This window comes from Pongo pygmaeus, chromosome 1, assembly GCF_028885625.2.
Source record: "Pongo pygmaeus isolate AG05252 chromosome 1, NHGRI_mPonPyg2-v2.0_pri, whole genome shotgun sequence".
Taxonomy (NCBI): Eukaryota; Metazoa; Chordata; class Mammalia; order Primates; family Hominidae; genus Pongo; species Pongo pygmaeus.
This window is the reverse complement of record NC_072373.2, coordinates 197038260-197056919: the sequence shown is the minus strand read 5'-3', so window position 1 is coordinate 197056919 and position 18660 is coordinate 197038260. Positions and strand designations below refer to the sequence as shown.

Below are 18660 nucleotides of genomic sequence, written 5' to 3'. Positions count from 1 at the left end.
TTGTGGTGAGCCGAGATCATGCCATTGCACTCCAGCCTGGGCAACAAATGCGAAACTCCATCTCAAAACAAAAACAACAACAACAACAACAACAACAACAACAACAAGGAATCAAGGCTTGCTACATGCTACAATATAGATGAACTCTGAAAACATTAGTTAAGTGAAGGAAGTCAGACACATTGTGCGATTCCATTTATATGAAATACCTAGAATAGGCAAATCTTGGAGACAGAAGGTACATTAGTGGTTGCCAGGGCCTGGGGAAGGGGACAACGGGGAATGGCTGTTAATGGGCATGGGTTTTCTTTTGTGGGGGACAAAATGTTCAAAAATTAGATTGTGGTGATGGCTGTACAACCCTGTGAGTATACTACTCACATGGTTAGGCTTTGTGTCCCTACCCAAATTTCGTCTTGAATTGTAATCCCCAGATATTGAGGGAGGAACCTGGTGGGAGGTGACTGGATCATGGGGCCAGTTTCCCCCATACTGTTCTCATGATAGTGAGTGAGCTCTCACGAGATCTGATGGTTTATAAGTGTTTGACAAGTTCCTCCTTCTCTCACTTTTCTCTCTCCTGCTGCCTTGTAAAGAAGGTGACTGCTTCCCCTTCTGCCATGATTGTATGTTTCCTGAGGCTTCCCCAGCCATGAGGAACTGTGAGTCAATTAAGCCTCTTTTCTTTACAAATTACCTATTCTCAGGTAGTATCTTTATAGCAGTGTGAAAACAGACTAATATAACTACAAACAACTGAATTGTACACTGGTAAATAAAAATGGTCTCTGAGTGTATGGCTGATTGCCTGTTCTGTGACCAACCTACTCAAAGCCTCCTAGGGAGGAACATGCAAGTACTTCAACCTGCTTCTTGATAGCAACAGGACCTCTGCTGGCTGCCAGGACAGCAGAGATCAACAGGATACTGCCCTCCCCTGGAAGAGTTTATTGTCTAGTAGAGAAGACAGCCACACTGTGTGCTATGTGTCCTAACAGCAAGTAGCAGCAGAAGTGACCAATCTCCCTGAGCAAAGGACAGTGAGGGTCAGGGAGGGTGCTGGTCTCAAATGAACCTTGAAGGAGAAGCAAGAGTTGACCAGATCGGTTGGGTGGCAAGGGTAGGATGGGAAGGAGGGCACTGCAGAGAGAGACAGAAGAGTAACTGCAAAGTTCCTGGAGCTGAGGAACAGCATGGCAGGCTGGAGGCCGGGGTGTGAGATAGGGAGACGGGGGAGATGGGACTGGAAAGGTGAGGAAGCATCACAGGTTGAAGGACCTTGGATACCAGGCTGTCATATATTCACTGTTCCAGGAAATAATTGCAGTGTTTATACACGTGAGTTAATTGACTGCGTGACACCTCAGTGAACTTTGCATGTTAGGAGGAGTCACTGTGGTGGCAGTCTGAGGGGGTACAGCAGGGGTGAAACTGGAGGCAGGGAGGCAGGTGAAGAGGTCTACATTCCCCATTGGAGCAGTCACTGAAGTCAGAAGCTGGGGGTTCCTGCTGGTCTTCTCCTCCTTCCTCCCCGACATCTAATCTGCCTCTGAGACCCAGTCGCTAAACCTGTGTGATATTATGCATGTTTGACTCTACTTTGCCCGCATTGCTGGAGTCTTGACTCAGGCCCTCACAATCTCTAGGCTGGCACAGTTGCCCACACTCTAGGCAGTGCCATCAATGGGTCTTTATCAAATGCAAACAAGTCACTGCTTGCATTCACTCCCCCAATGAAGTCTAAACTTTTCAGTAGAGCCCACTTAGCCCACCAGAGTGGCTCCCTTTGTCCTCCCTGAACTCTTTGGTCCAGCCTGATGAAGTCCACAAGCTCTATTTGGATGGAGGACCTGAATAAACATCCTCGCTGTGACATCTTTTGTGACATACCTCCCCTCCCCAGGTAGAAGTGACACTGCCCTCCTTTGTGTCTCCATTACAACGTGAATAGATTTCTATTATAGCATGTGTAACATGTTATTAAAATCATGTCTATTCCCTCCACAAGACTATGAGCTCCTTGGAAGCAGGGACCTTGTCTTATATCTGCACATCAAGTACCTAGTATACTGTTTGGCACATTATAGATGCTTAACATTTATTGAATTAATGGATGGCTGGACAATCAAATGAATGGAAGGAGATTATTGCTTTCCATGCAAATTACTATAAGCATCTGAATCAAGGGAGAATGAGTACAAACGAAGAGGAGGATATTCATTGCAGAGCTATTTAGGAAAAGGAATAGTTGATTAGGCAAGATGCTAGAAATAGGAGAAGAAGGGATCAGAGTCACAGATGGAAGACTGACCCCTACCTGTTGCTATAAAGGACCCATCAAACATTTCATGGACCCCTTGGTTTCACACAGGACCACTAAGGAAGGGTTGCAAGAGAGACCCTCTACCAGACCCTCTGCTCAACCTTCACTCTTCTCTCCAAGGTGCTGTTGGGGTGGGAGGTGCCAACCTAATTGTAAGATGCCAGGCTGAATGGACCCATGGCAGGGAGTAGGGTGCTGGTGAGAAGATGGACTACAATTGTGGGGAGGAGGCTTGACTGGTTCCACAAATAGAGGAAGTAGCTAGAAAGGTGGGAGGGCATTATCCGTGTCCTTGGTTAGAGCTTCCTTCCATATTCCAGACAGAGAAGGACCTCCTGCTTCCTGGGAAGTGAGGATTTGGAGGCAGCAGCACTGGGAGCACGTCATCATGGACAACTAGATACCTTACCTGGGGCCTGGCAGGTGGGCAGGAGGGGGCTGAGTGGGCCAGCATGTAGCAGATTCAACAACATTGAGAACATATAAGTCTACTCTTTCTGGTCTTCTCCCTTCTTCCCACCCTAGAACCTTGGCTGCTTTGTTTGGGCTGCAGAGTCCACTCACCGAAGAATAAAACATTTGGATGTTTTAAGCTGTAGCAATCATTTGTGGTAGACCATGATGAAGTCGACCACAACATGACATATACAAAAATATGCACATAATCTCAAATACACAGCCTCACTCCCCTAGCAGGCTAGAGGCAGTCTCAATGGGGAAGGCCTCCAAGGTTCTAGTGTAAGTCTAAGTTTAAATGCTCTTATACTGCTTGAGTGAACCCAATAAGTCCAGTCCAACTGGCATATTTGATATTCAAAGTAATCTTACAGTGAATCCTTTCTGCAAAGCAAATAATTATCTTGTAATGCGAGTCATCATCCCTCCTTTTCATTTTGTGTGCTTTGGCTTGCTTGTCTGTGGCATTATACGGTTGTGTGTTTATGCAAGCATCACTCTTCCTGGCCTGAGATCTGCTCTTCTCTGTATTCCTAGTGCCTAGCATAGTTCCTGGCACATGAATGAGGGGAAATATAAAAAGAGAGATGGAGGGCGAAAGGGAAGATATGTCTGAAGACCAGGTCAAAGGCAAAGGGAGAGGAAGACCCTAGAGGCTCCATAAAGGCTACTGTTTTGGTCTGTCCACTTGCAGAGAGTCCACTTAGACCCTCCATTGTATAACAGTGTTAAAGATCCTGTGAAAATGTAGTCGTCTAGGGGAAAAGAAGCATCTGTGGCCATTAACACTTCCCACCATGCCGGTTCACACTTTCACCCTTGCACGTGCTCAGTCTAGAATGTCAACCTCCCTTCCTCTCCCTCCTGTTGGTGAATTCTAATCCATTCTTCCAAGTCTCAATTGAAATATCACCTCCCATGCAAAACATTCTCATATCCTCCCAACATTTTGCACTTAACTCTTTTTACAGTGCTTCTCTTATATTATACTTATCTGTTTATGTGTCTATTCTCCATGCTAGAGTATGGGCCCTGACAAGGGCAGTGAACGGGTTTTATTCTTCATTTATTTCTCTGCCTCCACAAATACCCAGACATACATGTGCACCAATTTTGGCATGTGGGGCTTGGTAGGCATGTACGTGTTTTTCCAGTGGAGGTTTTGTTCTTACAAGATTAGCCAGTGCTGGCACAGACATGTTGAGGTTGTGGGACATGGGGAAGGGGGTGGAGACAGAGAAAGATCTGGTTTTGGAAAGGTAGGAGGCAGGACGAAGCAGTATGGGGGAACTCACATTAGCAGGGAGATGGGTGGTAAGAGATGAAAAGGCCAAACAGAATGACCAATTTTGCCTATTTTGCACTTCTGCCTCAGATCACTGTCTCTTGTCCTGTGACACATGTGTAAAGATTCTAGAGAACCTCTGATGACATTCTGGAAGAACCACAGGTTTAAGATGCAAGTTAATTATTGCATTTTTATCAGTGAGAGCAATGATTGTTCTTTATCTTACTCTTTCTTTTGACATTCCTCCAGAAAAGGGAGAATGAGCCCCATTTTACCTACAGGGAAACTGAGACCCAAAGCGGGTGGGAGACTCATTTGAGTCTTGGTGTTACAATAAGCCCTGGAACTCAGGCAAAAGCCCCATCTCTCCCTTTCTAATGGACTCTCCCACCTCATCGCTATCACCTGTGCTACAATTTTGAGGGCATGACTTGGCTGTGGTCCCACTTGCTAAATGTGCGACAAAGGCAAGCCACCCGCCTGACTGCACTGCTGCATGGGTATAATGAGGTGTGAAAGTGAGGAAGTGGAGAAGGGGTGCATGCGAACCATGATGCCTTTTAACAAGAGGATTCAGTCCAAGTAGATGGCCCCCAGGCCCTGGAGCATGGGGTCTAACTGGAATGAGACCAGAGCTAGAACTTGGCATTATGGGAGACCCAAGGGTTCCCTGCAGAGGAAGAGCCCTCCTACCGACACAGGTGGGCAGAGGCCGGTCCCAGGTCCGGCGCTCTCCACTCAGACACAGCAGCTCCTCACTACCCCGCAGGCTGTATCCAGGGTCACAGCTGAAGGACACGGAGCTCCCTGCAAAATGACCTTCATCATGAACCTTGTAGCCAAACTGGGGGATTCCTGGGTCCTCACATTTGATGAGTTCAAAACCTGGTGAGGAGAGAAGAAGTAGAGTGAGTAAGACCTATTGTGGCAGAAACCATGCTTCCTCCCTTCCCTCAAAGCCCACGTCCTCAAGGAAGCTGTCTCAGCCACAGACCCTGGGTTCTGATGGATTCACCAGTCAGGATTTCCTCATTTCTACGCTCAGTTGAGGGTATATTAAGGAACATTCATTTCTCTGTTGCTATATGTAAATGATTTCTGCTTTTAATAGTTTTCAGGCCTAAGGTCTGCATTTTCTATTTCTTTTGTTTGACCCCGTAGCATTTTTGCTAGCAGGAGCGTTCTTTTCATTTTGCTCATTGAGACATTCTGATAAGATGGAGTAGTATGGAGAAGTCACCTTAAATGTATGTTTAAAAGCTTAGTTATGACCTGCTTAAACATACGCTGTTGAAACGGGCTGGAAAAGGAAACAGATTTATGCAGAGCTCCCACTCTATGGGGCTATACATGTGTTCTCTCTCATTTATTATTCACAGGAGTCTTACAGGTGGGTATAATTATCTGCATTTTACAACGGAGAGCATTGATTTGGGAAGGTTAAATAAACTGTTCAAAACTTACACAATTTTCACATGATAGAAATGGAATTCAAAGGTGTCTCTAATCCTCTTCCACTGAACCTCTTGCTGTAACAGGCAAGGATCCTCTGCCAGGCAGCCTTGAGCCCAGACGAGGGGAAGCCTGACTATACTCCATGCATTATTTTCCCCAATAGCTTTCTTTATTAAGATACAATTCACATACCATACATTCTCCCTTCTAATGTGTACAATTCCATGTCTTTTAGTAGATTCACAGAGTTGTACAGCTATTGCCATAATCAGCTCTAGAACATTTTTATCACCTCAAAAAGAAGTTCCATACACATTTTCCCCCCAACTCCCTCAGCCCTAGGCAACTGCCCTTTACTTTCTGGCTCTATGGATTTGCCTGTTCTGGACAGTTCACATGAAGGAGCTCAAACAATATGTGGCCTTTGAGACTGGATTCTTTCACTTAGTGCAATCTTTTCAAGGGTCATCCATATCAAAGCACGTATCAGTACTTTACTCCTTTTTTTTTTAGACAGTCTTGCTCTGTCACCCAGGCTAGAATGTAGTGGCACAATCTCGGCTTACTGCAACCTCTGCCTTCCGGGTTCAAGTGATTTTCCTGCCTTAGCCTCGAGAGTAGCTGGGATTACAGGCGCCCACCACCACGCCCAGCTAATTTTTGTAGTTTTAGTAGAGACCGGGTTTCACCATCTTGGCCAGGCTGGTCTTGAACTCCTGACCTCGTGATCCACCCGCCTCGGCCTCCCAAAGTGCTGGGATTACAGGCATGAGCCACTGCACCCGGCCACTTCACTCCTTTTTATGGCCAAATGCTATTCCATTGTATGAACATATCACATTTTGTTTACCCACGAATCCACTGATGGTTACATATTGGATTTTAAAACAGTCTTAAGAGCACATTCTTTGTATCTCATGGGCAAGCAGAAGCTCAAATAAATGAATAAAATGGGAAACTCTGACTTCCTTGTCCACACAGATGCAAGAAAGACTTACTGGAAAACTGCAGTTCAAAGCCCTTACTGGTGTTTTCAGCATCAGTGATGAAATCAAGCCACAGACTGCTGGATGTGCTGTTCAAAGTCACCCCCATCATCTCAGAATGGCTGAATACTCCCAGCAAACGGGCGGAGTTGTTGTTGCCGTCATAAACCTGGACACAGGAGAGACCCCCAACCCAATGTCATCAGCATGGCCTTATGTTGAACAACACCTTCTTACCCCACAACCCACACTCCTGGAGTTTAGCACTGGTAACAACTATCAGAGGCACAGTGAGTTATCAGATGCAAGGAAGATGGCAGAGGGATGCTATCAACTGAGCAAGTTATCTCGTTTTCCCTTGATGTCAGTTCTATGCTCAGCCCATCTTTAGTGTGAATCTAGTCTTTGGGAACTGATTGCTATTCTAACCTTTCCAGTGGAGATCTGTTCTTGTTCCCTCAATGCCCATATAGCACCAGCTTACTCTTTAGTGGCCTGAGGAGGCCAGGTTTGGGTTGCCTGCTTGTCAAACCATCTGTTTCTTCAGAGAGACAGGCTGAAAGCATTCATCTCTACATTGCTAAACCCTCAATCCTGTCCTTCCAGTAGATGAGACAGCCATCCTCTCACCTGATCCCACCCCACTGTGGCCGTAGCCTGTCTTGAGCACTCTGCTGGATGTCATCCCTGGGATCCAGATGGGTGGAGTTAAAATGACCAGGGTGTCATGGTGACTTTTTCTTCCCCAAGCTCAGCCTCTGCCCCTTCCCTCCTAAAATGAGGGCTCCAGCTAGGGCCTGCTGGGCTTGCCAAGGGTGGAATCGTACAGGCATCTGGCTTCCCTCGCTCCCATCTGTCCCCTGAACTTCTTAGTACCAGCAAAGACAACAATCATCAGAATAATGAACTGGCTCCCCAGGTTTCGAGGTTGCTGCTCCTTTCCAGATAATTGTACAAATAACAACAGAAGTTGTGACTGAGTGAAAGACCCCCTGGTGCTTTTGTAAATATCAAAGATGGGATCTCTGAGTGGGTGATGAATATTTGTGCATGGCACACAATGTGATGCCAGCTGCCAGCAAATTGGAACAATATTTCCATTGTACTATTTATGAAGCAAAGCTTTCTAAAAGAAGCCATCCTTCAAACTAACAGTGTTGTATATTATAGAGATTTGTTTAGGCTCCTGGGAGCCTGAAGTCTGCTTCCAGTTCCTTGTGTAATTGCTGTATATCACCGATAGACTGAGGGAATTCTGGGGTTCCAACAGACATCAAGATAATACAAGTTCAAAGAGTTTAGCCTAAATTGTTACAAAAATATTTTTAATCACCGAAACATATGGAAATCAATGGACCAAGGCATTTATCATCAATGGAATAAGAATCATCCATTGCAATAAGAAATAATAATCATCAATTGCAGTAAGAAAGACAATCAGACACCATGTGTTTCTTTAATAAAAGATATACCATCACCCACGGAGTTATCTTGCCCAAAAAATCAGACCTGATCAGATCAAGCCACTGGATCCAATTTCCAACTTACAGGCAATAAATACCGAGGACAGAGGAACATACAAAATGATACCCTGTGAGTGCATTCAGCAAAATCCAGAGTGGAAAGTTCCACTGAACAAATGATCTGATTTCCTCAACAAATAAGTTACAAGGGGGAAAAGAAAAGAGATGGAGGGAGAAACCTACAGATTAAAAAACACATGAGACAATGAATCTAATGTGTGGACCTTATTGAATCCTGATTCAAATAAACTATAAATTTAAAAAATATTATGACATCTATGAGATAATTGGAAATTTAAACACTCACTGGATATATGATGTTATTAAGAAATTATGGTTAATTAATAAAAAGTATGATGGGAACAGGATATTTTCCTTAATTTCCAAGCATAATTCATCCTAATTCATCAAGGACAAAAATGTTACTTGCATCATTACAATAAAATATTAATTGCAGAAAAACTTATAAAACAGAAATGTGCAAATAACTTTCAGAACTTACAAAATGTTGGTAAGCATCTTTCTAGGCTTTGTTCTACACATTTATTTCCTTGTATAAATTTATGTTTTTATAATTTTTATAACAATAAGATCGAACTATAGATACTATAGGGCAACCTGCTCTTTCACTTAATATAATGTGTATATTTTTAAAGTCATTAAATATTTTTTCCATAACGGCATTTAAGTGGTGGCAGGAATTTCTATACTAAAAATTAACCCAATCTGAAATATAATTATTTACATATCAGTGCCCAAAATATGTGCTCTGGCACATAAGGCTCACTCAGTAAATGTATGATAAATAAACCAATATTTTCCTCTAGAATTCACGTCCTTAAATCTACCTGGAATTTATTTTGGGGTATGATATACAATTCTGCCTTAACTCCCTGATAGATTAGTCATTTAACCAAACTCTGTTTGCAAATATTCCACACATTACCAATTTTAAATCAGTCTTTATCACATATATAATTAACATATAATTATATACATTTGGTTTTGTTTGTCAACTTTCTATTCTATTGCATTTGTCTATTTGTCTACTCCTGTGCATGACCCACACTGTTTTAGCTACTGTAGCTTTACAATATATTTAAATAATTAGTAGGGAAAGTCCTCATTTGTCTTTTAACTTAAAAAAAATTCTCCCAGATGTACTCTTCTAAACTCAAGAAGAATTTTCTGGAATTATAAAAAGTAAAACAAAAAACTCCAAAACAAAACTTGTGTAATTCTGACTGAGCTACATTAAATGTATGGGTGGATTTGAGAAAAATGTATCTATGTGATATTGAGTCTTCCAATCCATATACATGGTGTCTAGCTCCATTTAATCAAGTTGTCTTTTATGTCTCTCACTAACATTCTGTTCTTATTCCTGGGTATTTTTATATTTTTGATTGCTATTGGGAATTGGGCCTTTGTATACATTTATTTCCTAACAGAATATTGCTTGATGGTCCAATTCATCATTATGCGCAGGTGATTGAGAAATCCAAGAGAATCTATGCACATCCATTACATCCAATAAAGCAGGTCAGCAAGATGGCTGGTTTCAAAATGAATATGCTAAGCAGAAAGCTTTCTATACACGATTACAAACAATGTAAGCATAATTTCTATGAATATTCCTGCATGTCCGCTTGCCCACGTGCTTGAGTTTCTCTAGAGCATACATCTAGCATGGAAAAGCTGGTTGTGGGGATGACACATCTTCAATTTGGTTAGATATTACCAGATTGCTCTTTGAAAAGGAATACCGATTTGCTCTCTCACCAGCAACGTCTGACAGCTTTCATTGCTTTATATCCTTGCTGATACTTGGTATTTTAGGGCATTATGATGTTTTCCAATTTGATGAGTGTAAAGTGGTATCTTACTTTAATATGTAAATCCTTGATCACCATTGAAGTTGAGCATCTTTTTATGTTTATCAACAGTTCTTACTTCCTTTTCTGTGAATTGCCTACCTTTTCATACCCTCTGTGCATCCATGAGAATGAAATCTCCCTGCATTTATTTTAGTTACATCAATATCAAAATAAAATTTTATCTTCTCTCAGTTAAGATTATGCACATTTTGGAGGGCTTATTTCTAGGTGTTTTACAGTTTTTGTTTCTATTATAAATGAGACTTTCCCTCCTGATTGCAAGTTTTATTTGGTTATAGAAACACCAGAAGCTTTGTGAATTTTCTTAATGATTTTGAGTTTATTAGTTGATTGTTTTGGATTTTTGAAACAAACATCACAATTTTCTATATTCCTTTCTAATTTTTATAGTTCCTTTTTTTCTTTTTCTGGTATAAATGTAATGGTTTGTCTCTTCAGCACAATGCTGCATTGTATTGGTGATAATAGAACTATTGATCTTGTTCTTGACTTTACTGAAAATCTTTAGGAAGTTTTGCCATTAAGTATAATGTTTGCTATAGGCGTTTGGTAGAAATATTTTTATCAAGTCAGGAAAGTTCTATTTGTAGTTTTATGAGATGTTTTTAAAAATCATGAGTGGGTGTTGAACTTAATCACATGATGTTTTGGGGTGTATTAGCCGGATAATGTCTTTTTCTTTGCTAATCTGTTTATAGGCTATTAGCTTGAGCCATGAAATTGCCAATATTTTAACAGTTTTGACCTACAAAAATAGCAATTTCATATGGTTTGTCTAACAAATAACATTATGAGCTTTTCTAATTTTGACACATCCTCACATTCCTGGAATCAAACCTACTTGGTCATCTTTGTTTATTTGTTTGTTTTTTGAGACGGAGTCTCTCTCTGTCACCCAGGCTGGAGTGCAGTGGCTGCAATCTCGGCTCACTGCAAGCTCCGCCTCCCAGGTTCACGCCATTCTCCTGCCCCAGCTTCCCAAGTAGCTGGGACTACAGGCACCTGCCATCACGCCCCGCTAATTTTTTTTTTTTTTGTATTTTTACTAGAGACGGGGTTTCACTGTATTAGCCAGGATGGTCTCATCTTTGTTTTAATACACAGCCAAATTCAATCTGATTTATACTCAGAATTTTTAGATCTATGATCAAAAGTGAGACTGCCCTAATAGTTTCTGATTTCTGTTCTTTTTAAAATTTTTATTTTAAATTATAAATTGATAAATTATAGCTGAATATATTCATACAGTAGAAAATATGTTATCATTTATGAATACAATGTGGAATTAGTAAATCAAACTAACATAACCATCACCTCAAATACTTATCTTTTTTTGTGGCAAGAACATTTGAAATTTACTCTTTTAGTGATTTTGAAATGTATGATACATTATTATTTGCTATATTCACCGTAACGTGCAATACATCTCAAAGGAAAAAGAAACTCTTAATTCTTCTGTCCAATTGATGCTTTCTGTACTTTGACCATTATCTCCCCATTCCCTCAATCCCCTGGTAACCATAATTTTACTCGTTGATACCAAAGTTTCTACTTGCCTCATTAAGAAAAAATGAGTTGGGAGATGGTTCTTTATTTTTCTCTCTTCTGAACAGTTTATTGCAGGGATTAATTGTTTCTTGAAGTTTTATTAAGCTTACCTGTAAAATAATTAAGGCCTGGGGCTTTTGAGAGAGGATATGGGGGAATCATAATTTTTTAATGGTTATTGGTTTTTTTCAGTTTTTTTTAATATTAGTACTTTTTATCTATAAAAATTTCCATTTCATCTGAGCTTTCAGATTTCTTGGCTTACAGTTGTTCCTAAACATTTTCCTTCTCTATTTTTAAAAAAGGGTCTCACTTTGTCGCCCAGGCTGGAGTGCAGTGGCGTGATCCCTAAACATTTTCGTATTTCCATAATCTCTCCTATATCTTTTTCAATGTCCCTTTTCAATTCCTAATATTACATATTTGTGGCTTCTTTATTCCTTGATCAGTTCTGCTAGTATTGTCTACTTTATTATTTTTCAAAAAAAACCAGTTGGTTTGGTTGACAATTGCTATTGCTTTTTAGTTTTGTTTCTGTAGTCATTTCTGCCTTTATCTTTAAAAGTATCTTTCTCCTACTTTCTTCTGATTTATTATGTTACATTATTCAAGCTACTCAAATCTTTATTTATCGTTAAGTTAGGAGATATGTCACAGACTTACAGAGGTATATTAAAATCTTCCATGATGGCTGTAACTTTATTAAATTTTTTTACATTTCCAGTGGTTTTTATTTAATTTATTCGTGCTATGTTATTTGGCACATAAAGTTTTACTGTGGATTGATTATCCATTTTATTAATATAAAATAATCCTCTTTTTCATTTCCTTATGAGATGTGGGAGAAGTTCTCAAATTTATCTTTTAATAAACTGATTTCATTTTTCTGTGGTTTACCATCTTCCGTTCATTGCCTCCATTCCATTTTTTAATTGGGTGATCATGTTTTTCATCTCTATTCAATCTCTCCTCATCTCAGATTGCTCTGTTTTCATTATTGCCTATTTTTGTGTCATAAATATAATATTCTCCCAAATTCTCTTAAGAATACAAATTAGGAGCTTTTAAAGTATGTTTCTGTTCTTTGTTGCCTACAGAGGGGCAATTAGCTCTGATTCCACAGACATGTCGTCTTCTTCTGATCTACTGAATATTTACACATATCCAGTTAATTTTCTTGTTGGCACACCACAACAGAGGGAAAATGGAAATTGGGAATGGAAACACTCAGCAGTCTCTAAGGGATAGCAGAGGAGCTAAACTCAAAGAGGCCGTAGCAGGACCATTTCCTACCCTGGTGCTAAAGAGTGTGTGTGTGTGCGCGTGTATGTGTGTGTGCATGTGTGTGTGTGTGCATGTGTTTGTGTGTGCATGTGTGTGTGCATGCCTGTGTGTGCGTGTGTGCATGTGTGTGCGTGTGCATGTGTTTGTGTATGCATGTGTGTGTGTGCATGTGCGCATGTGTGTGCACTACCTGGGCTCCCGCATCCTCTGTTAGTCCTCCCTGAACTCTGACTTAGTTTTATGCCCCATGTCCCTCCTCCTTTCTTACCCTGACCACCTCAGAAAGACTCTCTCTGCTTATCTACTAAGCTGCCCACCTGACCCTGAAGCCAGAACCCTGATGGTGCCATTGAGTGTTCACACCTGCTGACTATGTCTTAGGTGCTATTCTGAATCTAGACCCCCTTAGTGAGGAAGCATGGGCACTGGCCATACTCCATATGACCTCCAGCAACCTGGGAGCCATTTCTGCTGGCTCTGTCAGGTCACTTGCACAGAACTACTGCTTATACTCCCTTCAAAACCTAAAAATTGTAAACTATGCCTCAAAGCTGGCTTTTTGTGCTAATGGCCTTCATCCAAGAAAGCCTCTGCATTGCCCAGCTCACGTCACTCCATCTGTACCTCTACAGAGAAGTGGTCCCTCTGGTGCTGCTGTACTGATTGCAGCCTCTGTGACTCAAATGGATGGAGGGAAGTGAAGCTCAAGGGTGATGCCTAAAGACATGGTTATTGGAAGGGCATAAAACCCTTGTCTTGTATTCTCTTGTTGGGAGACACACAGTTTTTATGTGGGGTTGGAAAGCAGAGCTTAAGAAGCCAATGGGATTGTTCTACCCCATTTCAGGCATATCCGGTCCCAGCCAGTGATCTCATGAGTGAATCTTCTTGGGTTCAAAAAGGATTAGGTAAGAGTGAGAAATGCATTTCAAACACACACGCGTGCACGCGCGTGCACACACACACACACACACACAGACACACACACTCCATACACCCCAGAGGACATATGCCCCAGGGGGTTGGCCAAGAGTACCCATCATCTGTACATAAAAAGGACAGCACATTTATCACATCTGGAGATAATCTGAAAGCATGGAAATTTAATGGTTTATCTTTGTATTTTCCAGAGTAGTGGGCTCTGGTTCAACTTTTTCTAATGTAAGGACTTCTCTGGCTACAAGGAATAAAACTATATTGGAAAAAGCTAAAAAAATTCCTTGGCCTAGGATGAAAATGAACAAGCTTTGTATGAGGCTTTCCTTATTATTCATTTTATTAAGGCAGCTCTTTAATAAATTCTCCATGCTCAACTCTTTGATTACACAGACACACAGCACACATTATTGGAGGTACTCAATCACATATTCTTTGTATTTATGCAAAGAAATATAAGACATATATGCTCACTGTCTTAACAAATCCCTCTTTATGACCCTCTCTGTAATCCAAGTCCTATCATTTTTTTCTCTTACATATGTCTCGAACTCACTTTCTTTAACCCCACTGCCACACCAGGCCATCATCGTGGTACACTGAAGCTACTGCAATAGACTGTTATTCAACCAAAACATACACAATGCACAAGTGCTCATACACACAATATGCTGACACAGGTGTGCACAGACACAGATCTCCAAAACCAAATAAATACATGGACACCGATTCACACACATGTGGAAACATATTTAAAAAAGCGTCTATATCCATAAATACATAGCTACACAAATGAACACACACATGCATATATATACATGTTCTATGAGCTCTTCATTATCCATGTTGATGGTCAGGGCTCAAAATGGAAAACTGGATCCATTGGCTGCTCCAACCGAACTTATTATTATTATTGTTATTATTATTATTTTGAGACAGGGTCTGACTCTGTCACCCAGTCTGGAGTGCAGTGGCATGATCATGGCTCAATGTACCCTCAACCTCCCTGGCTCAAGTGACCCTCCCACCTCAGCCTCCCCAGTAGCTGGGACTACAGGCATGCACCACCACACCCAGCTAATTTTTGTATTTTTTGTAGAGACGGGGTTTTGCCATATTCCCTAAGCTGAATTATTATCTTTTATTATGCAGTCAACCCATACTCAATTACACATGCATTTGATAGCAGACAGCTTCTAAACAAACTCTAAAACCATATTCTTAGATACCCATATACCCCTCTCTTTTGGTCCTCTCTTTCTCCCAGATGAGTGAGGACAGTATCTTGGGACTCGGGAAGGAAGGAGAAAGTTTGGATCATTCACACAGAGACAAAGGAGTGGGTATTGACCAGACTATTGCATACTATAACACACATACTCTGAAATCGATCAATTTTACCTTGAGGACATCTCCTTCGGAAAGTTCGAATGCCCTGGCTTTCAGCTGAATTCCCTTCCCTGGCTGGGTCTGGATGGAGTAGATGCATTCGTGATTGTTATTGTAGTTCACAGGAAAGTTGGGGGACAGCAAAGTACCCTGAGTGCCTGTGACTGAATTCCCACACTCAGCTGGAAAGAGAATCACAATAACCATAGATTAACCCCCATCAGCTGCATCCAGAAAGCAACTTACAGCTCTGAAGAACCTGACAAAGATGACAAGTCGTTTGCCTGTCTACCTGCCAAGGTGCCTGTGTGTCTGTCCAGTTGTTGGACTGTCTACAGAAATGCCTCTCAAACTTAAAAAAAAAAAAAACTTCCCTACCTATGGTGCTGCCTGCTTTGTTTCTGTCTCTTGTGCTGTTTGTCTGTCTCTCTCCTACAGAAACAGATGCTGACCCACCAGGCACCCTTTACAATTTCACAGTGCTATAAAGCAGCCATGCCACATACCTATTCATATAGTAGCGTAGCAACAGAAATGACCGAGGAGGAGGTCAGCGGAAGAGGGGGGCAGTTAAGTGAGGAGAGATGAAGCCTTTCAGTATCACAGAATAGAAACTAAGAGGGGGCAAGATCACATCATAGTCGCTAACCCTTATGTGCAAAACAGCACGACTGACATTTTACAAGGACCATTTCAGTCATTAGTCGCAACAGCCAGCCCCATAAGGTAGGCACAATTATCATTTCTGGTTTAAAGATAAGGAACCAGGTATTCAACCACTGAGACCAAGCCTCTCTGTGGATTCACGAGGAGGAGGGGGCTGAGAACTCAACCTCCTGGGTCCTGGGGAAAGTTTTTAGCATAGTCTCATTGCAGCCTGTTTCATTCAACAGCTAATGAAATCATACCCTCCTCTGGAAACTGCTTCTCCTCCTCCAGAATTAGTCATTCTTTCCCCATTGTTCTCATACCTTTATTTATAGCAGTCATCCCATTTTACTTCACTTATTTGTTAACATTTCTATGTCCTCTACTGCACTGTGGATGCTTTGGGGCTTGGTTGTGTTACTGTCTCCTTAACACCCACACAGTGCGTGGGCAGGGCAGGCTCAGGGCACGCACAGAGGAATGGGATCTTTAATAATTGGAGGGCCCTTCCCTGTTCCTTCCTGTATCTGAGCACCTCCCATATTGCACCTTGATTGCTTGCTGCCTGTCCTGTGTCCCCCACCTAAACTGTCAGTAACTTGAGGGCTAGGGTCATGCTGGATGAACCTATGAATTTCCAAGGCTTAGCCTGGATTGTCTGTAAAATAAATATTTACTGAATGAATGAATGAATGAATGAATGAATGAATGAATGGAAATGGTACACTGACCTCAGAAGATGTACAGACCTAAAAATAATAATTAGGTTCCGGAAGGATGTAAATACAAGTCCAGATGGCAGGCCTGTTATTCGTGTGGACATATGGGGAATTTGGAGCATGCCTTGAATCTTTCAGGCGGCTGGTAGCAAGTCTGCTTTCTCTAAACCATCCCTCAGTATCCTTCAGTCCAGGCACAGTCTGTGGCTGGAAAAGCCCTGGGGTTGACCAAAGGGCCATTGCTTGGACCTTACAGTTAACCCTAATTACCCTAAGTACCAGGAGCGTAGTAGGCTGAGGCAGCATAGATGGAGCACATGGAAACCTTCAGAGCTGAAATGCTCATGGGCTTAGTTATACATCTTGTGTTTTCTCTTGTCCTAAGGCTGCTCATTAGTCCTTTGAAGATGGGGGCCACATGTCCCACCACCAAGTCCCTACTTTTCTCAATGGACCCTCCTCCCTGTGTCCTGCTCAATTCAGGACCAGCTTCAGTTTCCTAAGACTTTATATATGGCCTCATTTATTTCTCTTGGAGGAGAAATCTAACTTTACAGTACTTTTAAACTTAGTCTGTTTGCAAAACTTCCAAATATCATGATGAATGTGCTGAGATGGCTCATAAAACTCAAGAGACAGTGGTGGGCAGGCTCCCTGGGGGCAGTGGCTGCTGATAATTTACATAGACGTTTCCAGCATATGTACATTTCTTTGATGATCTCAGATGAGGGTGAGGATTTGTCGGGGGGAGGGGGAGTTGCTTAGGGCCATGCATATGTAAACATTTATTACTCAGTCATATCACATGGGCAGCCTTCTGAAGCACCTCTCCATTTTCTCTGAGATTACTACCTTTCCCCTCCATCTAGGCAGAGGCCTGTGGTGCAGTGGGATGATCATGGACTTTGGAGTCAGACACATTGTGTCAACTCTGAAATTTAGTCTCTTCATCTGCCTTCATCTGGACAATAATAGCATTCTCATAAGACTGTAGAATCAATGCATAAGATTTTATATATAAGATAGGTAAACACAGGGGAATGGTTAGCACATAGTAGCCTCTCCACCAATGTCCCAGGTGAATCTACGTGGCTTACCTGCTTCCATTTGGAACCCTAACTGCCTGGATTCTGGGACTGGCAGAAAGCCTGAGAAGCATATGGGAAGCGTGCGTTAGCTGCCCGAGGCTCACAGCACCCTCACGGTTCCTGATGCCTCTTGCCCTCTGCCTAATTCTCGACAGCTGGCTTCCCTTAAACATGGGCTTGGGTGTGTTTTTGGACCTCCTTCCTGGCCCTGCTTCCTACGTAAGAGCTATGTGCCCCACCTCTGCCCCAGCACGAGCCTCTCCTCTTTCCCACATGCCTGATACCTTTACAAGGAGGGGCTGATAGCTTTAGATGTGGCCAGTCCTTGGCCAATCCCCAGGTCCTGACTCCCTGTCAGGCCTTTGTCCTGGGCACCAGGGAGGGGACAGGAGGGATAGAGGGACGGGGCACTCGCTTCCGGGAGAGTTTCCAAAGTAACAGGGGAGGTGAACAGATGAACTTAGAAGCCAAACACAGGCACAAATGGAAACAAATAAATGCTCCAGAGAAACAAACAGTCACATCCACAGGAAAGTGCTGTGGCTGATTCTGGCATCTGTGACTTCTGTCGCCCCCATCAGAAGGGGTCTCGTTAAGGGCAGAGGTTGTACCTTATCCATCAGCCTGGGGCTTCTGAGGCAGAGGGTTAGGTCTTCTCCATCACACCAGGATTCCCAAGGATAGGGCCATGTCTCCTGCTGCAGACTGGGGTCCCCTGGGGTCAGGGCTGTCTCTTCTACATCAAATTCAGGGGCCCCTGATGTCAGGGGCTATGTCACCTCCCTCCCCGCCACCCACACCACACCATGAATTAAAGCCCAGGGCTGTTCATCTCCTTCTCGGCTGGAAATGTTCCTGGTAGCACTACGTGGACTAAATCATCCAATTTGCATGGCGACTGGGAGCAGCCCCCGGTGGGCATTCCCGAGATGCCTCCAGCCTGAGCCTCGGCAGCAGGGCTGGTGGTAATTAGAGGTGATTATAATTACTGTGCATTATTAATAACATGTGAAACAGAAGACAAATGTAATAATGAAAATATTGTGAGGTGTCATGAACAAACAGTAATTGGAATAATAAGTTAAAGAATGAGTTTATGTAATGAGATCAATGAGGCAA

At 42.3% G+C, this 18660-nt stretch overlaps 1 protein-coding gene across 1 annotated transcript in view; it reads right to left on the bottom strand.

The window, feature by feature from the left end:
- The window catches only part of CSMD2 (CUB and Sushi multiple domains 2), a 664918-nt gene that overhangs the window by 182631 nt on the left and 463627 nt on the right, over positions 1-18660 (bottom strand). The window contains exons 22-24 of the mRNA XM_054497047.2: positions 15099-15268; positions 6521-6677; positions 4761-4952 (exon numbers count right to left, since the gene is read on the bottom strand). Of these exons, the coding sequence (XP_054353022.1) occupies positions 4761-4952; positions 6521-6677; positions 15099-15268 (519 nt within the window). The remainder of the gene's footprint in view (positions 1-4760; positions 4953-6520; positions 6678-15098; positions 15269-18660) is intronic.